The sequence below is a fragment of the Pararge aegeria genome, chromosome 14 (genome assembly GCF_905163445.1).
Source record: "Pararge aegeria chromosome 14, ilParAegt1.1, whole genome shotgun sequence".
Taxonomy (NCBI): domain Eukaryota; kingdom Metazoa; phylum Arthropoda; class Insecta; order Lepidoptera; family Nymphalidae; genus Pararge; species Pararge aegeria.
In genome coordinates this window covers 8,162,635-8,187,223 of record NC_053193.1, presented here as the reverse complement: position 1 = coordinate 8,187,223, position 24,589 = coordinate 8,162,635, and the positions used below count along the sequence as shown (strand labels likewise).

Below are 24,589 nucleotides of genomic sequence, written 5' to 3'. Positions count from 1 at the left end.
TGACTGATTATTATCGTAACGTTTACGCTAGCATATCATATAGACATCATTTATTAGAAATATACGGATGGTGGGGATCCCAACTGGGTTTAGTCTGGAGATTGGAAAATCGTGAAGCGGTATAAAAATTAAAATCATAAAATGTAAGCAAGTTGTAAATTAGGAGTTTTGGATTCTTTCTAGCAACACTTTGATGCATAACTTTTCCGTCAGTCGATTGTCAACATTCAGAACGATCAGACTCATTAGGTTAATTTTTAACAGTAACTAGTTTTGTTTTTTTTAAAAGTACAACAAATTTTAAATTATATTATAAAATGTCAGCCTTCAAACAAGTTCCTCTAACATGTGGTGGCCATACTCGACCAGTAGTGCACTTGGACTTTAGTGACGTTACTAAGGATGGATACTTTTTGATTTCGGCCTGCAAAGGTAAGTTTTAGTATTAACTCATTACTCCTCTCTCACCGGGGTGCCCTTTTGCCTTGACCCACTTCTTTGTGGAAGTCTTTCAAGTGATTTTGGGCGTAATTGTTTGTGTTTTACATGACAGATGTTAGGTGCCAAGGAATATTCGAAAGGCCTTCACTTTTCTTATTTTAGTAAATCGCTAAGCTCGGTCAGTTTACGGATTTAATGACCTTCTCTTTCCGGACATGTAGGAAGTGCCTTGAAGTTCCTTTGGTGTGTTTATTTCCTCGAGCCTGTTTACCTTGGTTGACAGTTTATACATTTGTATTATTTCTTTAGTCCCATGTTCCATTACTTACTGTAAATGCTAAATAATTGTTCTAGTATCACGTTTATTTGTTTCCTGTGCAGCTTGATGACATTTCACTCATATAGTCTGGGTCACCTTGTGCTACCTCAAGGTGTAACAGTACTTGACATTAATGTTTACCTCATACAATGTGAAGTAAACATTGGCTACTTTCATTGTTCCTTACAAGGAAAACCTTTTACCATTTTTGTAACTGTGCAATTATAGGTTTATTATTTCCTGCAATCATTGCCCTTCCTCCTTTATTATCTATGTTAACTAATATAAATTATGCAAGGGCAGTAATTACCTATATCAAAGATAAAATAACAGTTTCTTCTTTTCAATAAGAAGAGGGTAATTGTTTCATGTTTTATTATTGAGTTATTATAATATAGGTCACAAGTTATTAGAGAGTGTAAACCTTATTAAAAGCCACCACAAAGGTATTAAATATTATAAGCTTTTTGATATTGCTGATTAGATAGAAATAGTTATACTATTGGTGGTATGAATGCTATACCACTCCATGAAAATATTAAGGGATGTTAAATTCTCTTCCATTAACTTGATACATATGATTTTAATATTACCATTTCTTTTAGACAATAAATTATAAATTATTATATTTTGGAATATTCTTTTTTTCTGAATCTATTTTCAAATTTAATATAATAATAAATCAATATTTTTACCTTGAAGAATAATAACATAATACTTTGTGGAATACTGTATGTCTTTTCATCATCTATGTGCATGTAAAGCTTTTTCTAGATGAAAGTGAAAATACATTTTTTAGGCAAGCAAACCCAACCTAGATCTCATTATTGCTTTCATGATGCAAGCCTATCACTTCATAAAGAAAATTAATAAAAGCTTCTATGTTCAAACGATTTCCACTATTTTAGGCTGATTGATATTTTCAGCATCATAGAAGCAAAAATTCTTTTCAATAAAATAATATATTTATCATTAAGTTAAGTTAAGTTTTTTAAATAGGTACTTTATTTTAGACTTGTAGAGTCTGGATTCTGAACAAGGATGGGGACAGAAAAAAAAAGATTTAATATTTCTATAGAAACTGTAAAGTACAGCCTACTTTAAAGTTCCTTGATATAAAGACTTTAATTAATAAGTATTTGTATGAAACTGGATGAACATTGAACACACTATAATATTATATTGTTATACATACTAAATTTCCATCCAAATCTTTAGACATCACCAACTTGCATTAGTTTTGTGATAATAACTAATATTAAATACTGATTTGCATGCCCCTTATCTGTCTGAACGTCAAAGTTTTGTCCAATCCTAGCCATGTTCATCATCAACTTAATTACAGGCCTGTGTATTCTTAAAACTACAATTTTTCTGTTAATTATGTTAAAAACAAGTTTACCAATAGCATTAAATACATATTTATGCACAATATAATCAGTGTGTTGATTCAACACATATATTTCTTGTTCCCATTATTCATGATAACCTTGCAAAGTAACCAATTGCCTTCACTATGTCAAAGTCACTGCCTATACATAATGAATAATATTATCATGTTACTTATACTGACATGGCATTGTGAGTATGTGGGGATGGAGTAAATAATGTAAATAATAATAAATATTCTAGATGAAACAGGTATTTGGCAGCAATCTTTCAACACACTGGATATTAGTAGATCAATATATATTGCTGATACTAAACTTTGCTTCTGTTGCATTATTTGCGTTTATTGATAAACTTAGATCTATTGTATTCTCCGTTGTGTACTGACTTATGTATAGTTTTAGAGCATATACAGTTACTAGAATCATCATTTTTCACCGTTCCAGTTACCAAACTATCAGCAAAAGGGCATCGCCAAGCGATTTATAGTTCCGCTATAATGTCGCGTAGAAACTAGTAGTTTATTAAACTGCCACACTTCTTCCAAGTTAGCAATTCATCTTCAGCATTGTACTACTTTGTTATAAGGGTTTAGTTTCCAAATTGGAAATTTTAAAATACGAGCTAACAAACGTCCAAATTTTTTTGGACTTTGTCGACTTCGCTGTCGCAATAGTGAGCGCTGGATAGGAATAGCTGGAAGGGAATAGTTGGAAGGGAGTTCCAGGGTTTGATCTCAGGCAGGAAGATTTTGGGGATTATATCTCTGAGTCTCTTGTTTGGTCTAGTAGAACGTTCTGCTGTAGCCGTAGCGCCAACGATTTAGCTTTTCGGCAGCGGTGTAAAAATGCATCGTAGACTATATCATTTAAATTAGGTGAGATTGCAGTGAAGGCCTAACTTGTTAAAAAAATTAAGTTTAGCTGACCATATAAAATGTCAGATGAAAGCGTCTGTTTACATGAAAACGTACACTTGGGCGCAACTGATATCGCAGTGATGCACAAATTTCATATAATTAACCAAAATAGTCATCGTCATTACCAATTCAATACCAAGCGTGGGTCAGTTAATAGCACGTCTTTCAGAACATTAAATAAATAAATAAATAAATATACTACGACAATACACACACCGCCATCTAGCCCCAAAGTAAGCGTAGCTTGTGTTATGGGTACTAAGACGACAGATGAATATTTTTATGAAAAAAGACTTAAATACTAAGAATATACATATAAACACCCAGACATTCATGCTCATCACGCAAACATTTTCCAGTTGTGGGAATCTAACCCACGGCCCTGGACTCAGAAAGCAGGTTTGCTGCAAACTGCGCCAATCGGCCGTCAAACATTATAGCATTATAACATTATACACACATAAATCTTGTGGCGCGTATGCTAGGAAAAGTTATGAAGATTAGAGGTGCGTGCCGGGGATTGAACTCGGTGCCCCTTAAAGGGAGGCTTTTCTTTAGCCTAGTGGGCAACACTAGGCTAAAGAAAAGTAGTAAGATTTAATTGTTCTCTATTTCTTCTTTATAGATGGTAAACCCATGTTGCGACAAGGTGAAACTGGAGACTGGATTGGAACTTTTGAAGGTCACAAAGGTGCTGTATGGGGTGTAGCTTTAACACAAAACGCAAACTTAGCAGCCAGTGGGGCAGCAGACTTCACAGGTAACTAAGGAAAAACTAAGAAATGCGGCTTTTTGTTACCTTTAATTAGTTTATCGGCGAGCAATTGTAACATGCCACCTAAGGCGCGTCCACGCTATCTTCAACTAGTCGTTGCATATTTCGAGATGGGGTTTTCATTCAAGTATCCCAGGATCCATCGATTCTTTCTTTTTCTTTTGCGGATGGACACTTGCCTGAGATTGCTACGGCGTCACCGGGGGACTGGTGCGAGCGCGGGAGCTAGCGATTCTTGCAACGAAGCTCTTTACCATTTCTGGTTTAAGATATTTATTGTTCCATAAAGGAATTTCCACTTAAAAGGAACTTACAGGCTAATTTACAAAAAGAGGGTAATTATATAAAATTGCATCTTCGAGCGCACAATAAATAAATTGTAAATTGTAAGTGGGTAGTTTTGAAGCACCGTCGCATCAAAATCATATCGACGGTCAACTGCTGACGCGAGCCGCGGCTATGTCACTGCATAGGTAACATGGATTCATCCACAATTTAAACTTCGCAACTCGTTAACTTTGGTTATTCTTCGGATCTTCTAATTTTTATATTTATTATTTATTTTTGATGGAGGTTTTGGAAATTTATTCTATCCGTAAAAAAGGAATAAATTCAAACATGTTTTTTTTTTTTAATCAAGATACAGAAGTACATTTGAAAAACATATTTAAATTTCAATGTCATATTAGCTCAAGGTACCTATTACATCCATAGGTAAAAACTGAGCTACCCTTTGTCAGCCCTACTAAAATTATAAACGCGACAGTATTTTATTTATTTGTTTTTTGTTTGTCTTTCCACGGCCTAAAGCAAAAAATCGACTTGATTTTTGGCATAGAGTTAGTTAAAAGGCCGGATAGGCTACTTTTTGGCCCAGGGTTTGTGAAAATCCGTAATAAACGCGGACGAAAAACGCGGATAATATTGTAAAGAGGTTACTTTTACAATTATATTTACTGCTGTGATCAGGCTCAATATTCTTTTTCATTTTCAGCCAAATTATGGGACGCACGGTTTGGCGAAGTTGTGCACACGTTCGATCACGAACACATAGTCAAAAGTGTCAACTTCAACTCCGAAGATACTCTGCTGCTCACGGCTAGCAACGAAAAAGTTATAAGAGTTTTTGATTTAAACAAACCAGACGCGGGACGTGAGTATTTTTTTTTTTTTTTTCATAAAACAAAAACATTGTTTCTTCCTATATCCGTTGTACACTTTGAAACCATCCAACCGATGGCTCCCAAACGGGTTTCATTCATAGAAAAGTAAATACCTATTGCATTTCACTCATCAGAACACTAAGTACATGATTTGCTCGCTCGCAATCGAGGAGTCGTTTTCGAGTATCGAAATACTTGAACATCAGAGTAAAATGGATTATTGGATGCTATTCAGACTGTTTTAAAGCTCAAATTTGCATCTATCCCTCAGCGTGTACTTTGGCAGTGCGTTTGTAAAATGAGAAGTACAAGATTTGCGACTCTAAAACAAGTAAAATCAGGCACATTTTACTTTGACAGTATAGAGTTTAATATGCGGAAACGATTCCTCGATTGCAGAGAATTTGGAAATTGTATTTCTTTTTATTTGCGTAGTAGCACACGCCGGGTATCCGGTAGGTCATTATATACCTGAATACCAAATAAAGGCTAGATATTGGAAGCACTAAGCAAAGCCCAATGTTAAAAAACCTACAAATAAACAAGATATTGCAGTAATTTTCACGCTCTGGAATTTGATAGGGGTATCCATTCAAAGTGTGACAAAACACTGTTATGCTACATTAATATAAAGGCCCTAAAACTATACAAGGTAGTTTATTATTATATCTACTATACATGCATCGACATCTTCCACAACCTGCAAACGTCTCACTTCTGCACACAGGCTTCCTCTCTCTTAAGAGGCAGACAGAGGGAACAAGGGAATGCCTGATTAAGTAACGCCTAATCTAAGGATATTCCTAGGCATACATCTACCTTTGACCAGTAGTTATCACCTAAGAGTTGGTGAAACGTTTATTTCCTATAGACATCGCCTAATTCATTAGGCATTCGAATAAGGCGTTGTATTGAAAACGGGCATAAGAATTCTTTATGGCCGAATCCCAATTCGTAACATTTTTTGTTTATTATTTTTTATTATTACCTCTTTGTAAAAACGAGGATTATAATAGTATTTGGGCCTCTTTTGATTTGCTGAAATGGAATCTAGTGTATTAACAAACTGACGTCGTCGGCATAGATATGCAGTATTTCCTTACCAACTGACAGCACCTTTCAAATATAAGAGTTAAAAAGTACCGTTTAACTATTCCGACGTTATGCAACCAATATAATTAATTATCGGCAAATAATAGAAGATACTAAAAATACGCGATCAAAAACGGCCTGAATGTTAAACGAGCTTTATTACGGTCATACTGTGTTAATACGGGCACATGGGGCTTGAAACCTACGAATTAGGTTGATGGGACACGTGGCGGCAAATTGTACTACGCGTTCCTTGCATGCGTCGTGAAGTGTTGCTGTGTTTATAGACAACGACCTTCCACGTATCATCAGGTGTGCCATCAGCTTTATCTGACGGAATACTTCCACTCAGAGGCTAATAAATGTTGACAGCTGTGGACAAGTTCGCCGCACACACAAACAGTATAAGGCACGCTGTGTTCCTGCACAATTCACGAATCGTCAGCGTCAGCGATGATCTCACTATGCGCGTTTGGGATCGCTCGAGTGGTCAGGTGAGATCTATTCAATAGAACATTTACGTATTTTTTTAAATAGCCCGGCGGGGTTTATAACCCCATCTCTCGGCCTATATATATCCTGTCCGCTGATGCAGAAACTCTTAAACGCATTTTTAATCAGTTAGCGTCATCTAGTCGGAAAAAAATCAGTTTCCATCTTTTTTTTTAAAATTAACACCGATAACGACAATATACACATCGCCATCTAGTCACAATGTAAGCGTAGCTTGTGGTATTATCAAAATTAAGCTTAATTTGCTATACTCCGCGAAAAGCAGGAGAATCTACTTTTGGGTAGCTTGTGGTACCACAAGCTACCCAAAAGTAGATAGCTGATGAATACTTTTATGAATGTAATACACATAAAACCACAAAAAAATTTCACTGCCTTGGACACAGATTTAGGAACGTGATATTAGGAACACAATACAAAGACCTACATACTGCAGTGGACTTGATTTGTTGACATTACAAAGTTGATGATCTGTGATGATCTGATCTTTGATGATCTGATCTGATATCTTTTGGGTAGCTTGTGGTACCACAAGCTACCCAAAAGTAGATAGCTGATGAATACTTTTATGAATGTAATACACATAAAACCACAAAAAAATTTCACTGCCTTGGACACAGATTTAGGAACGTGATATTAGGAACACAATACAAAGACCTACATACTGCAGTGGACTTGATTTGTTGACATTACAAAGTTGATGATTTATAAAAAATCCACTCTCGACTTGATTGTGTTAGTACTAATTCTAATAACAATTGGTATATAATTCACAATAACCTATTGCATTTATTGCTTAGCTACTGTCCGTTAGGAGTTCCATTCCCTATCACCAAAGATCACTAAACTCACTGAAAACATCGTCTTAAAGTGTTATGTTAAACCTACATTTCATGAGGGAGACATAATAAAATAACATTGCAATAAATAAGTGGAGATTCATTATTATTAAAATAACTCTGTTTTATTGTAAATGGTCCGATAGAATTTCTATAATGAGCAACGAGTATATAGCGAGTCTATTTCTTATTACGGTACTCATTGAGAGTACCGGCGCGCAAGTAAAGCAGTGCTGCATTATTTATTAGTACCAAGTCTTCGTACCTTACTCGGGTGACCGATCTGACTTGCTATATACCGTACCGTTTACACATATTCTTTTACCATACATAATTATAAAATTTCGTTTCATTTATTTATTTCAGGAAGTCCAGAAAGTAGAATTCAATCAAATCCCAAATAGTTTAGAACTGTCCAGGGACGGAGCAGTGTTGACTGTAGCCCATGGTAAGTGATATATTGAACTATTAATATTTATTTATACTCTTTATTTGCACACAAATAAAAATACAGAAGAACAATAAAAAAAACACAGACAGAACAAGTATACAAAAGGCCTTATCGCTTTGTAGCTATCTCTTCCAGGCAACCTTAGGATAAGGAAAACTAAAGGATAACATACTGCAGGTTGTGCATATTAAATAAAAAATACATACTGACCATACATAACTACATATTAATACTATAATAATATATGGTTATTTAGGTAGCCCCTGTAGATTTGGTTATAAGTTTAAGAGTGTACTTATCGCCATCATCTCACTACCTTGTACACATATTGATGTAATGTACGCATCACAAGCGGCATCTTTGGGTCCATTTAAATAAAGAAATATTTGACTTTCATTATAACTTTTAGTTTACGAAGCCAAATGTTGTTCCAGAACTTTTTTCTTGAGATCATTACTTGTAGAGAAATAACTGATCTAACTTATCACAAAAAATACGCAGTGACAACCATAACATCAGCTGTGTTTACAATTGAGTTCAAATGGGGTCACTAATTGATATGTCAGCAAAAGGTCCGAATGGTCTGAATTTTAGAACTATTAAACCAATATTGATAAAATTTGGCACACATTTAACTTGCATCTACAATGAGAAAAATAGCATTTGTTAGTGGCTTGAGGGATTAACTTATCGGCATCCTGAAGAAGGCCATAGGATACATTTTATCTTGGGAAAATAAATAGTAGTCGCGGGCAAAAGTTAATAGACTTTAAGTTACACCCTTATTTCCAGGTACAAACGTATCATTCTATTCCTCGGATACTATGCGCAAGATGCGGGAATTCCCCGTGCCTACCAAATGTTACTCCGCCTCCCTCGCGCCCAGTCGAGCTACCTTCATCTGCGGCGGCGAGGACCTCAAAGTGTACAAATTTGATTACAACACTGGCACTGAACTCGGTAAGAAAGTTTTACTTAGTTTAGTTAAATTATGTCCAATTTTTATCACCCATGATTCGGTAAAACGTTTTTTTTAAATTTTTTATTTGGAATTTGATTTAGGCGTTTTCTAGGTTTAGAGAAAACGGGTATTACTCAGATAGATATACTTTATTGTACACAAATTTAAAAAAAACAGCAACAATTTTCCCAAACATTGGTATGCAGAGGCAGTCTTATTGCTATTGTACCTATCTCGGTGGCCGTAATTTCAAGTTAGACTTTGGAAAGTTGCCATCGAACAGTTGCCATCGAACAGCTGTCAATCCTTCCTTTGTATTCTGTAATATCAGTAGCAAACCGTGATAACTTCATTGGCACCGTATCTCGGTGTGCAACTAAGTTACCTTACTATTTATTGTTTCTAACTAGTTTAATATCCACCCATAAACAGAATAGGCCGGCAATGTTATTGTACTTGTATCAATACTGCAATCCGCCTCGCACACAGTCAGTGCTATTCAGATTACTGTCAATTACATTGTGTGTGTCGTGTGCCTAAAATAGGGGGTAAAATGGCCGAATCCAAATTCGCTCTGAAAAGCGGTAAGCCAGAATATTCAATGTCCTTTGAAATAAAAATAAAATTCTTACCTGAACGTGCAAAATTGGAAACCTTTAATACCGGTTCTTTTACTTCCAGAATGTAATAAAGGACACTTCGGGCCCGTCCACTGCGTGCGATGGTCGCCCGACGGCGAACTGTACGCGACTAGCTCCGAGGACGGGACCGTGCGACTGTGGCAGGCGGTTCCAGGGCGGGTGTACGGACTCTGGCGGCGCAGCAACGAACATCAGCCAATGGCCAACGGCTTCAAGGAGGTAGCCGCCAACTGACCCACCCATGACCTACCCGTGAGTAGATAAACGCGTCGGCAGCAGGAGATGGGAGTCTAGTCTTTGGCTGGTGGTGACAGGTTGGGTGCATGGAATGTATTTACGTAGTTATGCACGCTGGCTCATCATCTGCGGAATCGAGGATTTAGCTGCCAACTGATCGTTCCATGACCTACCAGTGAGCAGCTTAACGTGTCGGCAGCAGGAGATGGGAGTCTTATTCTTTGGCTGGTGGTGACAGGTTGGGTGCATGTACTGTAGTGACGTAGTAATGCACGCTGGCCAATCGCCTGAGCCTTCAAGGAGGTAGCCGTTAACTGACCTGTTTGTAGCTTGACATGACAACAGCACAAGATGGAGTCTTGTTATTGTTTGGTGGTGACAGGGTGGGTGTATGGACTGTAGTGATGTATTCATGCATGTGCAGGTAGTCGTCAACTTTCCCGCTAGCTTAACATAATGGCAGCAGATGATGGAGTTCTTAGTCCTCGGCTGGCAATCGTGGAGGGGGGGGGGGGGGCTGTATGGCCACTGTCTTCAAGGAGGTAATAAATATAAAATTATCTGCTCATGATCTACCTGTGAGTAGCTTAACACTAATGGGCCTTTGTCCAAGGAGAATCCCATATAAAGTGTTTTCTATTTCTACCGCCATCAGAGGTACTTAACATACCTGCTAAATATTATTTTTATGGAGCTATAAATAATTTTTATTATTATACTATATCAAAATACCCCCACAAAACTAAGAGCAACAGCTGAATAATGAAAGTTTTCTTTTGTATCGTTCATGCAATTTATTTGATTGTTTCAGAGTGATGAGGAGTAGATAATGTGCAATCAAAATCGATCGCTTGGTGGTGATACCACGAATCGTCGTGAAGATAGCAGTCACCAAGTCGTTTGATGTACATACAACACGTTGTGTGCGGGACGAATAAATATCGAGACTTTTTACATTATGTCCAGTGTTTGTGTTGTTTATTTTTTACCGCAACACTTTTTTTATACTCAAAATGAAATCTAATGTACCTATTTATTGTAAAAAGAAACTGAATAGACTTGATAATTTTATGGAACAAAATAAATTTGTAAATATACTAACATGTTGATTTTGATTCAGCCTTTATAGTAAGTACTACAAATAACTAAACTATGTTCTTTTTAATTAAGGGTGATAATTATTTTGTCAGTGTCACTCCCGTAAAGTTTCTCATTTTGTTTCGGTAAAATATAATACAGATAATATCATTTGACAACTGTATTATAGAACATTGGTAAAAGCGACCACAGACTATAGAACATTGGTAAAAGCGATTTTATAAATGTCGATTTTTTTGTAAATATTAAAGAAATTAATCTATCACGCATTTATTTGTTAAAAAATCCTACAAAATAACTAATAATTTTAGTTTTAAAATTGGAACAAATTATCGTCAGTCGTGGGGCATGTAAAATTCAAAGATGGGAATGATTTCATCCAAAAATAAAGAATTTTTTGTATTATAATGATCCTATAACTCACATAAATGTGCGCTGTTTGTCAGGGTGGGTCAAAATCTCCGGACCCTATATAGGTGGGCTGAGAAGTACTGGTGTCTGATGTCATGTCTATGGCATTTGCTTTAATAATAGCTGTGCTGATGATATGGTGCATTATGATACGTTCAAATCGTTAATATATAATGCGTTCAAAACTGAGACAGTAAAGGGTTAACAATTTATTTTTCTCGGCACAGCGGTTAGGGTAACCAATTCTTGTTCATCAATGCCCTTTCTCCTATACTTGCCAATTATCATAGTATTATTATATTATGGTACAGAAGTTTTTGGGTTTTATGAAATTAAAATATCAGTAAAGAAAAACATCGTGAGGAAACCTGAATGCCTGAGAGTTCTCTAGCATGTTCTCATTAGTCTGGATCTACTAATCTGCTCTGAGCCAGCGTTGTGGACTACGACCTAAACCTTTGTCATGTGTGGCAGACCGGTACCCTGCAGTGGGCTGGTAATGGGTCGTTGATGAACTAGATGATTATGATGACGTTGCGTTTTCTGGGGCAGGGTCTCCATTCAAGCACTTTGGTCTTTTTTCGAAGGATCATACAGATTCGATTAATGGTATTCCATTAAGTAAAAATAAAACTCAAAAAACTGACTATTCGTTATATTTTATTTACTAAAGTAACTTAGGTACCTGTTAGTAAAAAATAATACTACTTAATTATAATTAATTATTATGCCAATATTTTACAAGAATAATTTACAAAATTATTACTAGGGACGTAACTAGGCAGTGAGTTATATTTTATCGACAAAACTTATGACAAAAATACATTGATTCTTAATCTGGTTGTACGTAAAATGGTAACATATAGTGTTGAATTCGGTAACTTGCTACATTAAAACTGTAGGTCAGTGGGACAATAATTGATACTGCATTATTGTACTCTTAAATTATTTTGTATCTTCTTCAATTAAAGCTTAAGATGGCCATAAATGCGCATTGTATAGGACAGTTATTAAGTGCAACTTGGATCTCGATTCTCTACGGCATTCAAACCAACGGAGCACGAAATATATTAAATGTATGGGGATGCAAATTATTGATCCCCTTATAAAATTCGCAATAACTAAATTCTTATGTCACAAATTGTGGTGAGTTACTCACGATTTGAATGTAATAGAAAATAATGATTTTGTATAAAAATGTTTAAATAATGTTTAATAATCTATTTGATAATTCCGAATCAAGAGGTTTTTATAGTTGAGTATAATTATAACTTTGACTAAGTTGATTAACAAAATTTCGCTGAATCGCGTATTTTTTAAATATTTCACACATTACATTTTGTTAGAAAACATAGTTGACAGTTTAAATAAAATTATCAATATAGCTATATTATACATAATATTTTCTTTTAATACTAGTAAATAACCTAATCATTTTTTAGGTTATTTAAAATTATATTTCATATTTACGATATGATGTTTTAATTATATTCTTTTAGGTATATTTATTTATGTTAAAAAATTAATAAATAAATTTCATTTAAGATTCAACAGCTTCTATAGCACCATTGACAAGTAGAATTACATTATACAAAACCCAAGTATCAACACATGTGGGGACTTGTAATGTTTTTATCTTTTGCTAAAACCGTTCACATCACTGGGTTTATTATAAACACATCACTAGAAGAATATTCACGATTGTTTTCTTCACCATTCACAAGCACATATATTTTCAAACAAGAGAGACAAACTAACGTGGGCCCTAATTTTCATATGAGTGAATACAGAATAAGATGGAGCATCACTAACGTAGATAGTTTAATGAATAAGGACGTGCACAATCGATTTGAATATGACGATGATTAACGATATTAAAAGTTTAATATAAGTTTGCCATCGTGTAAACATGTATACTTGTCAAGAGTTTATTTGAGACAAGTGTCCAAGAAAGCGCTGGCTAGACATCGTGAATGGAGATCTGGGAGCCAATAGAGAAAAAAAATCAGATACTCAAGACCGAGCGAAGTGGGCTAGAATATGCCGGAAAGCGGACCCACCTATAACGTTACGGGATAACGTTTTTTCGAAAAATAATTCATTCAGCGATTAAATTAGGTCGTTAATATATTTCCGCTCGATTTGGTAATTGAAAACATTCACTAGGGCCAAGGGGCCCTAATCACAATATCAGTAAGCAAGAATTGTATGTTCTTATAACCTTTTGGATTTTTCAAAACATTTACTTTCGTTGACAATTTGTATTAAAACACACGTTTATAAAATTATTTGACTGTTAACTTGTCGATGAGACTTTAGCTAGATTTTAAAACTTTTGTACACTAAAATAAGTTAGTAGGATACGAATGTTTTGTCTCTCTTGATCGATATGAGTATATCAATAAATCAATATATCGGCAGTGGGCACTGTACTCTTTAGTCTATCACTCGTACCTATCATTGATACGAAAGGTATCTTTCACCTCGCTTACTCTGTTCCTCACTTAGCGATGAAGGGTGTGAGGTCGGGGAACTTGAAGTTGATGTTTTGTCGTCTGGGTGCGCGCGGTTGCGCAGGCGCAGCGCCGCACTGAGCGGTGCACACATCATCACGCAATACGGCCTCTCGCGGCCATTCGCGCCATAGTTGCGCGCAGTCTGTTATGCGCAGGGACGCGCATTGGGCCTGTGAACGTTTAAATTACTATTAGTTTAAAAAACTTTGTATATATTATTTTTTTCGAAGGGGGTTTGTGTTCAATATTTCTGTTTCTAAGTTATTATCAATTAAGTTAATATTGTCATTTGCGTTGCATACGTTCCGTGAGAATAAATAAGAGATAAACTACCTCAGAACTTCGCAATGACAAGAAAGTGAACAAAACGTTCACCTTTTCGTTCATCATCACCACCACCCGTCTCCGCTGCCCAGATTTTTTATAGAGAATAATTGAACACTTAACAGACGACCAGGGAATCAAACGTTTTTAGGATTCCTAGACACGTTCAGCCATGCTAACATGGCCATATTGAGTATGCACTTACCCCTTCAACAGAACATATGCAAGAAGTACAGGGTGAGGGGAACGCCGAGTCTCCGAGTGGTACGTTACGAGCGGCGATGAGGCAGCCCTGAGTGGAACTTTCACGCCACGCAGATAAGTCTATTTTGGGCAGAGATGAGCATGGCACACGTGGATTCCTGAAAGTAAGTGTATGTAGTATAATGGTCACACTTAAGAAGCAGGATATATGTTAGTTTATCAAAATTCACATAGATTTCACATAGTTAAGAATTTTCGAGGGTAGATTATCTACATTTTTTTTACTACTACAAGTCTAACCCTTGACAGCATTTTGTCACAGTGGTGAATCAATGGCGGCACGTCTTTGAAGTTACTCGTAAAGTAGTAGCTAGCCATGACCAGATCAGAGAAAATTGAGAAACGTGTAATTCCTAAACTTATTAGTTACTATTTTTACTCGAATACCTTGCAATTTAGAAGCCCAGAGACACATTTTGTGCTTATTTTCTAAATGCATTGCTGTATGGGCCTTCGAGCCGGATAAATTGAACAATTGGATGATGGGATTTGTTTATGCTGGTTTATCCGTAAGCTGTTCCAATATAAACAACCTCGTTTTATTTTTATAGCATCAATGCTGCTCTGCGGCAGAAATAAGCATGCCGGTCGTACTTCACCGCATTAACTTTGACACGGAAAGCTTTAGTACTACTAATGTTATAAATAAGAGTTATTGACTGAACAGAGATGAAGCAGGTGTATAGGTTAATGGTGGAGACTTACAGGAAGTTGCTAGGCAAATCAAAAGCGGCACGTTGGATATCACTGGCCACGTCAAAGTTGTCGCACAGAATCTTCGACAGAGTAGTCTTACGAATTTCCGACAGTTGTTGTTCCGTGAATCTCGCCGCTCTATTGTCGTTTTCATACCTGGATTGAAAAAATAATAAAAAATTAATGTTTTACGTATAGCACGCAAAACATTTTTTACCTTTTCTAGACCATTATTACCTATACCTGTCATAATTGATATTTGGATCAATATACTAATAGACTTAAGACCAACCCGCCTTATGGAAGAATCATGACGGGTCGGAAATACTGAAGGCTTTCGAAAAACTAAAAGAGTTAACGTATCTTATTTACCTACTTCCGCAGTTGTATAAATCGTAGTTGAATAACAACTTTCTGGGATCTAGACTTATACTTAAATATTGGTAGCGCGTCCTTCGAGACGCAAATAAAAATTAGATATTAATTAGGTATTTGTTTAGTAGTAATTATTATTTTATATTATATACTAGATTTATATCTTAGAAATAAAGATTATTATTTTATTTATTATATTACCAGTAGCGGTCACATTTTCTAAGCTGTCTGAACTGTATGGCGATGATGCATGCGAAAGTTGGCCCAACAAGACCACCTTGTAGTGGTCGCTCGCTCATACCGCCCGGGAACAGATCGATGTCGTCCACAGTTGCGTATATCCTCTTGAATCTAGTACAAATATAAAATTTGAAATGGAGAGAAATGGCGTACCAGTACCCAAATATATATTTCTTAATTGCTCGATACATCGACGATCTGTTTCCTGAAAACAATCTAATTTAGATCATAAATCTAAGGTCACAGGCCAGGAGTAACTCGGGCAGCAATGAAAAGCTAACCCACAAGTGAAATATTGAAGGAAGGGCTATAGTTTAAAATCTATTTATTGCATTTGCATCAAAATATTGCATTGTCATTGTTGCCTTGATAAGTGTGTGCACACTTATCAAGGAACAAATTAAACCGACGTAAAGAAAAGGACGAAAATTAAGCACGTTCAAAGATTGAGTTGCATTACTAAGCCAATAAAAGGATGTTAATAACCACTCGATTCACCCGTCTAATACGGAAGAAATCAGTCGGAGCAGCGATCTTAATTGATGAGGGACTGAGGTAAGGACAAAATTGTAGAAGGCCTAGAAAAACCTAATTAAACAGTTAAATTGGCCAAATTGCCACTAGCTTTAATTATCAGTATTCGTCGAACTCTAGCTCAAGGAATCTGAAGAGTTGAGATCTTTAATGAAGAAGTTTAGTGAGTTACTTACCTAGCAATAACTTCATCGGGTATTTCTCTAGCCAAGTCATCGAAAGTAGTGGCTCTTTTTAGGTTGCAAAGGGCTCTGTAGTTATTGTAACTCGGAACACCGTGGTCTCTCGCCCTTTGCACGTTAAGAGCTACTAAATCGATGCCAGAGAAGGGGATTTTGCGATCTTCGAAAAGATGGTTGGTAACTTCGCCAGTGATGAATTGATCAAGTGTTTCCATGGGTGTGGATGAAAGGCCTCGGACAAGCTCGTCTACCATTGGTGGATGCTGTAATAAAAGTCAGGTTTAATTTGACACTACTGCATAGTGACTAAAGTATACAATTTTTATACTAAAATTTTATTTTATTATTACTAAAATTTTAAATTATATTCAGATTTATTACTTGAAAATCTTAAATAACTAGGAAAAGTACTTGATCTACCTAATTACTGAACAACTCTTTGCGCAAAAGAATAAAAAAGATTTATCAGACCACATTTAATAGCTTGATAGAAATGTATGGAATACTTACGTTCATGAACATGTCAGGTCTGAAGAATCCGTCTCTAAGTAGGATAGGTGGGTCAACAGGTTGATAGTTTGGCGATAGGCGAGGTAAGTGCGGCCTCAATAGCGAGTGACCAAATCTGAAGGCAGCAGCTGCGAATTCAGTCACGATAGCCGGGTTGCAAGTAGGCGAGTATTCTTTGTAGTAACCTGAAGAAATTTGATATAATTTGATCACTATGTTTATTATTTCAGTCTCTCTTTAGAGGGAACTCGTCACTTTAATCTGGCCTAACCAGATGGCTGGTTGGCGTTAAATACCTTAGTATATTTCGAATAAAATAAACAATCCTGTTCTTACGAGCAGTGCAAAAATGATGATAATAACGCTCATAAAGAAAACAAATTTTGGCCACATCGATTAATCAGCCGGCACATAGTACCGATCAGGGTCGTGGCCGATGACTACGCTAAGTTACATGATTAAAGAATAATTAAGCGACTAACGCTGCTTTTGTATAAGGAAGGAGTTTATAGAGTATAAAGGAGGAAGTTAAACTGGTTAAGTACTTACCAGAAGGTAACAGTTTGAGTCCGTATAGATTTACAGCGTTCCAGGAAAGCAATCTGGGCAGGAACTCATTGTAGATGACATGGGACAATGTCGCGGCGACGATACGACGGGCGTGCTCGAACAATAGATCAGCGTCCCAGTGAGGATTGACTCCTCGTAAGCCTTCCACCACACGGTTGTGCTCGCGTAGGAAGATTGTGTGGATGGCCGTTAGACCAGGTTGCTCTGATGCTCTGCCATCACCTATAAATAAAAAACAAGATGTAATTTTCCCATATTTTTAATCCATAATATTTCAAAATAATCTTTAAATACTACAGGTACTCTGGCGATTTATTTGGCTGGTTGGAGTTAAAAACATCATTCTCAAAATCACTATAGAGAAATTTCAAATTGATTTTCGTTAAAATTTTTGCAAATGATTAAATAACAAATATGTCAGTCATTGTTATGTTACTTCCAATATTAAAGAGATAAGGTATAATGATCTGAAGAATCTAGGAAACCAGGGAAAGGAAAAAGGGATAGCTAATTTCTCGCTGCCCTGAGATAAACACGTAGTTTTAAGAAAGTTTCATAAATTACCAGCAATAAAACAGAATCCACTAGCGGCCTTGCACTCAGGATGGCTGTCAGAGCGCGGTAACAGATCTCTGCCGTTGAGAGGGTTAGCGGTAGCGTTAAGGCGTCCATTGAAACCTCGCAACTTGCGGACGATGCAAGGATTTTCTCCGTAGATGACTGATGCGTCGATAAATGCCGTGTTTTGGTTAACTTGTTCACGAGGTCCTGAAATAGGCACGATACGACTGTTAATACGTTTCAGATGTGGTAAAAGAACTGTAAATACTTTTGTAAGAATAAATGACTACGCTATAATAAAAACACTAATAAATATACGACAGTACATCTCCATCTAGCCCCAAAGTAAGCGTAGCATCAGTGGCGTGCATACAGGGTATGCACAGGGTATGCAGAGGATATAAAATGGAGAAAATCTCCAGTACGAGTTAAAAAAAAACATAAAAAAAACTTAGGGGTAGGCATTTTAAGAGTTATAAAAAGCCTACCCTTAAGTTTTTATAACTCGTACTGGAGAATTTCTTCATTTTGTATTATCTGCATACCCTGTGCATACCCTCTATGCACGCCACTGCGTAGCATGTGTTATGATGGGTACTGAGATAACTTATGAATGTTTATGAATAATACACATAAATGCTAATAATATACAGCTATACAAAAAAAACACACTTATATTTTCCAGTTGTGGGAATCGAACTCACAGCCGAAGACTCCGAAAACAGGGTCATTGCCGACTGCCCACTATTATTGTACACCACAGAAAAATCCAGAGAACAGCAAAAAACAAGTGCAATACAATGCCTACAATTTTGCGGCCTTATCGCTAGATAGCGATCTCTTCCAGGCCAATAATTTAGTGAAGAGACGTAAGTGGTGCAAATATGTAAATATTATTATAGGGAATACGGGAATTACGCTTCCCGATTGGAGTGCAGAAATTAATGATCCCAACTAATATTACCATCCATGTTGCGATGTTTATATTGTTGAAGAGACACTGTTGGTGACGCCGGTTGCTACGCTTTAGAGTTACTTAAACTTCATGTTGCATGACCACGTTACAAGTGATTCTTACCCAATTGCTGTTGTCCTGGTAAACTTCTCATAAATGGAAAGCAGAGTCGTTCACCCGATGTGATGTTGACTTCAGGGTAATAGTGGTCCCCGCGAGGTACTGGGAATGGATTGCACTCAGGGTGCACGGTTCTCGGCGAGTCACATGACCGACAGTCAGGAATGGATTCGTGGAAACCTACCAACAATAAACACAATATAATGTAAACGTAAATTTACTTCCAAAATCTTTTGCCAAATTTGCTGCTAAAGTTGTTATAGTATACCTTTATGAATTGGAGTCATAGTCAATTCGTGATCGAGAAATTGCGCGAACTGCATAACCATCAAAGTGTAGCGAGTGTGCAGATTTGAGATGTCCGGGTGGATAACTGTCGACACTATACGAGGTGACGGTAGAGGAGTTCCAGTTACGGAGTTGCTTCGCGGCCGGCTTACACCTGGGAATAGGATATTTTCTAATTTACCTACACTTTTATTATTCTAGATTTCTATTACAATTGAATACGCCTTGTTTGTCGAGTGGTTAGCATGTTCAACAATGGATCATGAGGTCGTTAGTTCGTGTTGGTCCAAAAGTTATAATATAAGCTATTGTGTATTTTTTACTAAAGAAATTTCATTCTCATCGGAGTTATGAAATTTGGTGCCGGTCACTTGATTGTGACAATTGTGGGTAAAGCCCACCAACCAGCATTAGAACATGCTCTGAAGCACTCGCTCCTATAAAGACGAGGCCTGTGCAGCATGCAGATCCGATAGAAGCTGTCACTGTTCCAAGGAAAAGTGATTAAAACAGTTTAACAATCATGGCATAATTCTGAGTTTAGATCCTAAAATCCTCCACTTGAGCAGTTACCTAATCTAGGCTTAATAATTTCATAGAATTCGTCTTTTTCTCACCGTCTTCATATACGGGTGGCAGTAATCTCGCAAAGGTCGTCAAACTCTTCCCCAAGTTGGGATTTCTTAAATTGTTACAGAAGCCGGTGTACGTTCTGAATGGATTGTCAGGATCGCAGCTACCGCTGTCATCGCATTGTGGTTCAATGATCGGGCCGAGTTGGTCCTGACCCAGGAAACTACTGACGTCCACAGATTGTAAGGAGTCCACGAAGTCGTTTGCTGAACCAAAACCAAGGGAATCTCCGAAGATTTGACGCTTACGACGACGCCTGGAAAGCAAGAACGTATTTAGTTCAACCAACTATTGAGTTTAGAACCTAATTGAAATAAATGTGAAAGTTATCAAATTACATAGATTTCCAAAGAATTATTGAAATCGGCTTGATTTCAATATATCTATTTTCTTTATTTGATCTACTGACATATACCATTTACATAGATAATGTTATGAAGAATATATTTTAAAGACTTTCAGAAATGTTGAATGAATGTTCGAAATTGACAATGGTTAATTTTATTTTTGATTTATTACATAGTTGAGTAGTAACCTGTAACTTTTGAACTGTTGAGGAAAAAAAAGTTTAAGTCAATTTTTTTTTCAAAATGAATTAAAGTTTATAAAATATTTAAAATTTTCGTTTACCCATTAACAGAATTGAGTAGTTCGTTGGTCGCGAACTCAAAGAACAGTGAAGTGTTCGCAAGCTTCAGCGCGTACTTGTTAGCCTTTGAGAATGAGGCCGCAGTTCCTACTGGTGACTTAGGATCGGCCCCTCCATCTGAAAACCATGATTGGGTCTTTACATTCCATATGGCCATTAATTTTAACGTCATCATCACCATGTAAACTTGTTAATAATAATGCAGGGAGTAGATTAACAGTAACGACTATTTAATCAGTCATCATATCAACCGGCCCACTACGGGACACGGGGCTCCTCCCTCAATGAGAAGAGGTAACAGTATGGAGAACTCTCAGGAATGCAGGTTCACGATGTTTTCTTTTACCGTTGAAACAAGTGATATTTTAATTTTCTTAAAACGCATATCACTTGTTAGGTTAGAGGAAATGTTAGAAGTGCGTTCTGGAAACCAGTTAGTAATAATAACAGATGGCTAAGCGTACACATCAGACTAGAAAAGGAAAGTGATATCCTAATTCAGCCTTGGGTCGTTGTTGCACAATCTTAATCGACTGATTCACATTGTCGCTAAGGCACATTAGGCCGAATAATAATGAATTATCTCGTTTTGTATTAATTAACAATAATACCCAGCTACTCGCTAGCAAGTTACCAAACAAATCAAAAGTAAAGTGAATCGCGATATTCGATTAGTTATGTAACACAGTAGTCTTATTTAAGTTCAAGTTCAAATAACATAACCTAGATTATGGTAGATATTTATCTGAAACATTAGCGATCACGTAATATTAAGAACACGCTGGGTATACTGCTGATGCCTATTTCAGATTGTAATCGAGCTGACTTGTTTCCTCGATACCTACTTACCGCATTATGTTCCAAGAATGGTAGTGCGGTAAGTTTCCTGACCGCAGATATATTCAAATGCCCATTGGTTTCCTATAATTGTTTATCCTTTAATTAAATATTATATATTCTTACGCGCTTCCCACAACATGTACTCAAGTTTCTTCCTGTCAGCCATTTCTTGCTTTGCTTTGTGCATCGCAGCGGAAAGCATGTCTTGAGAGAGACGCTCGGCGGCCTTAGCGCCAGATTCGTCGCGCCAAGCTGATAGCTCCAGGCTGCTATGCTGTGAGCACTGTTGAGCTGCGTTCCTCGAGGAAGAAGCAATAATTACGATGAGTATAAAGGACTAACGTTCAGCGGGATTTTTGTTTATGTATTATTGCAATTATGTGTGTATTCTAAATGAATAAATAAAACGTAATTGGTTTTATAATAAGTAATAGTGCTCCGTGTGTATTAAAAACAATATAAAAGAAGAAAAAGCTAAAGGCGGAGATGTCAGTAAAAAGATGGCTGCACAATTATCGATATAAACCATGTGAGAGCAATGACCTGACAGGTATATTTTTAATCCAACCGAAATCTAATAAAAGGGTAATTTAATCGAAGGTTGATTCAAGATAATTATTATACCAAGTGTGTGTAAAGTTTTAACTATGGATGATACAAGATTTTCAATTTTTTTAGAATAACAATGGATTTGTACCATACATAATCTAAAAGCAATAAAATCGTTAGTATTATCAACAGTCACCGAATGAAATATCTGTTTTGTTTCGTCCCTGGCTACTCTCCTTATAATGTGTTGGCAAAATGGTTAAATGATTATGATATTGAAATAAATAACAAGTAGGAAAATTGTATTTATCTACGCTCGGTAAAAATACTTACAAGTACGGATCTTCCTTGACAAATGCTTTTGGTTGGATACGGCCAAGAGTTCCATCTGCAGCACACAGCATGCCAACAAGGGATACTTTTCTAATAGCTCCTAGTTGTTCAGGAGCGAATGATGATGGGGGAATGTCATTTTCATACCAGAACCTAAAACAAGAATAAACTAAGTGTTATCTAAAAACCAAGCTGTCCCGAAAGTATTAAGCCAATTACACTCAGTTCATGACTAGCTTTGGTTGGTACGATTTTAATGATTTTATCAATTTGAGTTTCCTAAGTTTATTAATGATTGTATCATTTTAAGATTCTTATAACACGTTTCTCTAATCTTACAGCTTCAATTCAGCTTAAATCTAATTACAACAGCTTAATCTTTAATGTTTCAGAATCACTTACCTATCACTCTTCTTCAAGTTAGCGAATTGAACTGCCATAACGCATGCTAATGTAGATCCAATTACTGCACCAGAAGCTGGTTTCTCAATAGCGCCAGCAACCATAAGTTCAATGTCTTCAGCATTTCTGAAAATTGATATGAATTTAAACTCACGTGGCTAGATTTTTGATTGTTTTTTTTCAATTCATATACCAGGAATCCGAATTCATCGATTGCTCCATAAAAGTAAGGAGAATGTTCATAAATCTCCTATTTACTCTTCTATTTATACAAATATTAAAAATGCGAATGCACTGTACCGACCTTGATGAAATTTGGAACATAAAAAGATTGTATCCTGTAGATTTACTTAGAATACTTTTTATCCCGTATAAGTACACAGTACACTTTCTTTCTTCTAAAACCTTTAAAAGCTACACAGCTCTTGACTAAATTACGAATTTTAGACTAAATTCCGCTTGAATTCTGGTGACTGATATAAAATACTTTTTAAGCAGGAAAGAAACCTGTTTCCGCGTGATTTATAAAATGTTTTAATAAAAGTCGACGTTGCGCTATGGTTAATATCAAAATCGACAAATTTTACCTATACATATCGGCCAGCATTTCTTGGTGTGTTCTATCAAATCCGAGTTTTTCAAAATCGGCGTATGACTTGACATTTGCCATAGGATCGCACATACGTAGGACTTTCAGATAAGAAGGCAGTCCGTGATCGCGAGCTCGGTTGAGGCCCCATTGGGCTGACGTTGGGAACCTAGAAACTTGGTGGGAATTTGTTTTGACCAGCTCTTGAAGAGTTACTGTTTTGTTTAGCTGCAATAAAATTATATTATGTTTTAGTACTATGGTTCAATATCAAGAGTTTTAGAAGAATATTTTATGGAATTCAGATATACTTATAGGAACTTCTAAGTTAAATAAAGAGAATCGATAGTTTCAAAGCTTTATTTAAAGGTAAATGACGTATTTACCGCGTGACTTTAAAATTGTGTCGGACAATCAAAATGGATTTTCTTACCAATTTCTCATTCATCATAGCGTTAAAAATTGGAGCAACCGAGACCAATTCGGCGTACGCACCAGCTCGATTAGAACTTGAATATCCGCGCCAGAATCCGAGGGAAGTCAACTTCAGTTCTGCTTTGGCCATCCCCACCTAAAAATATTAACAATACTTGTAAGTAAACATTGGAAGGATACACTCAGTTACATACTTAGACCCATTGGCCTTAATGCATGCCCTGCCCACTCAGAATGAGAACGGTTTAGATACTAGTCCAGTGGCCAAACTTTAACGGAGAGTTATATATAACTCTCCGTTAAAGTTTGGCCGAAACGGAGAGTTATATATAACGGAGAGTTATATATAACTCTCCGTTATATATAACTCTCCGTTAGGAAACCAGCGTATAGTTATGCTGGTTCCCTAACGGCGTTTTTCCTCTTGACTGTACTCGGTCGGGGAAACCCCGAAAGGAACTCCGAACTACGAGGTTTTTCTTTCTAAGACTATTGCAACAAAAAATTTTAACAAACTTACCTCTCCTAATAATACTGGCAGGAACTCATTGAAAGTAATATGTTGGATGACAGCGGCCATTGCTCTCCGAGCCTCTAAGAACAGCGTGTTGTCTTCCCAGAAAGGATTCATTGAGTACAGCTGGCCAGCTATACGGTTGTGCTCAGCCAACAGGGTTTTGTATAAAGGAGCTGTAGGTGTGCCGTCGTTACATCTATTTGAAATAAAATATAAGGTTAAATCAGTGGCAGATGGATTTGGTTAGTAAAATTGAAT

At 36.6% G+C, this 24,589-nt stretch overlaps 2 protein-coding genes across 3 annotated transcripts in view; one reads left to right on the top strand and one right to left on the bottom strand.

The window, feature by feature from the left end:
- The first annotated feature begins 209 nt into the window (after nt 1-209).
- LOC120629141 (serine-threonine kinase receptor-associated protein) lies at nt 210-10,841 on the top strand. Of its 2 annotated transcripts, none has more exons than XM_039897934.1 (8): nt 210-432; nt 3,694-3,828; nt 4,838-4,996; nt 6,471-6,592; nt 7,817-7,898; nt 8,694-8,861; nt 9,544-9,722; nt 10,552-10,841. In XM_039897934.1, the coding sequence occupies exons 1-8, from the start codon at nt 318-320 to the stop codon at nt 10,564-10,566; spliced, it is 975 nt and encodes a 324-aa protein (XP_039753868.1). In that variant the 5' UTR covers nt 210-317; the 3' UTR covers nt 10,567-10,841. The 2 variants fall into 2 exon arrangements, with proteins under 2 accessions (XP_039753868.1, XP_039753867.1); XM_039897933.1 differs by having other exon boundaries at nt 211-432; nt 9,544-9,755.
- Nucleotides 10,842-12,772: 1,931 nt separating this feature from the next.
- LOC120629355 (peroxidasin homolog pxn-2) overlaps nt 12,773-24,589 on the bottom strand; it is a 62,523-nt gene continuing 50,706 nt past the window's right edge. The window contains exons 7-24 of the mRNA XM_039898281.1: nt 24,335-24,527; nt 23,813-23,950; nt 23,378-23,607; nt 22,791-22,916; nt 22,389-22,541; nt 21,630-21,805; nt 20,648-20,783; nt 20,002-20,273; nt 19,365-19,538; nt 19,100-19,276; nt 18,025-18,228; nt 17,440-17,682; nt 16,891-17,075; nt 16,375-16,643; nt 15,626-15,775; nt 15,059-15,205; nt 14,295-14,451; nt 12,773-13,935 (exon numbers count right to left, since the gene is read on the bottom strand). Of these exons, the coding sequence (XP_039754215.1) occupies nt 13,750-13,935; nt 14,295-14,451; nt 15,059-15,205; nt 15,626-15,775; nt 16,375-16,643; nt 16,891-17,075; nt 17,440-17,682; nt 18,025-18,228; nt 19,100-19,276; nt 19,365-19,538; nt 20,002-20,273; nt 20,648-20,783; nt 21,630-21,805; nt 22,389-22,541; nt 22,791-22,916; nt 23,378-23,607; nt 23,813-23,950; nt 24,335-24,527 (3,316 nt within the window). The 3' untranslated portion in view covers nt 12,773-13,749. The remainder of the gene's footprint in view (nt 13,936-14,294; nt 14,452-15,058; nt 15,206-15,625; nt 15,776-16,374; nt 16,644-16,890; nt 17,076-17,439; nt 17,683-18,024; nt 18,229-19,099; nt 19,277-19,364; nt 19,539-20,001; nt 20,274-20,647; nt 20,784-21,629; nt 21,806-22,388; nt 22,542-22,790; nt 22,917-23,377; nt 23,608-23,812; nt 23,951-24,334; nt 24,528-24,589) is intronic.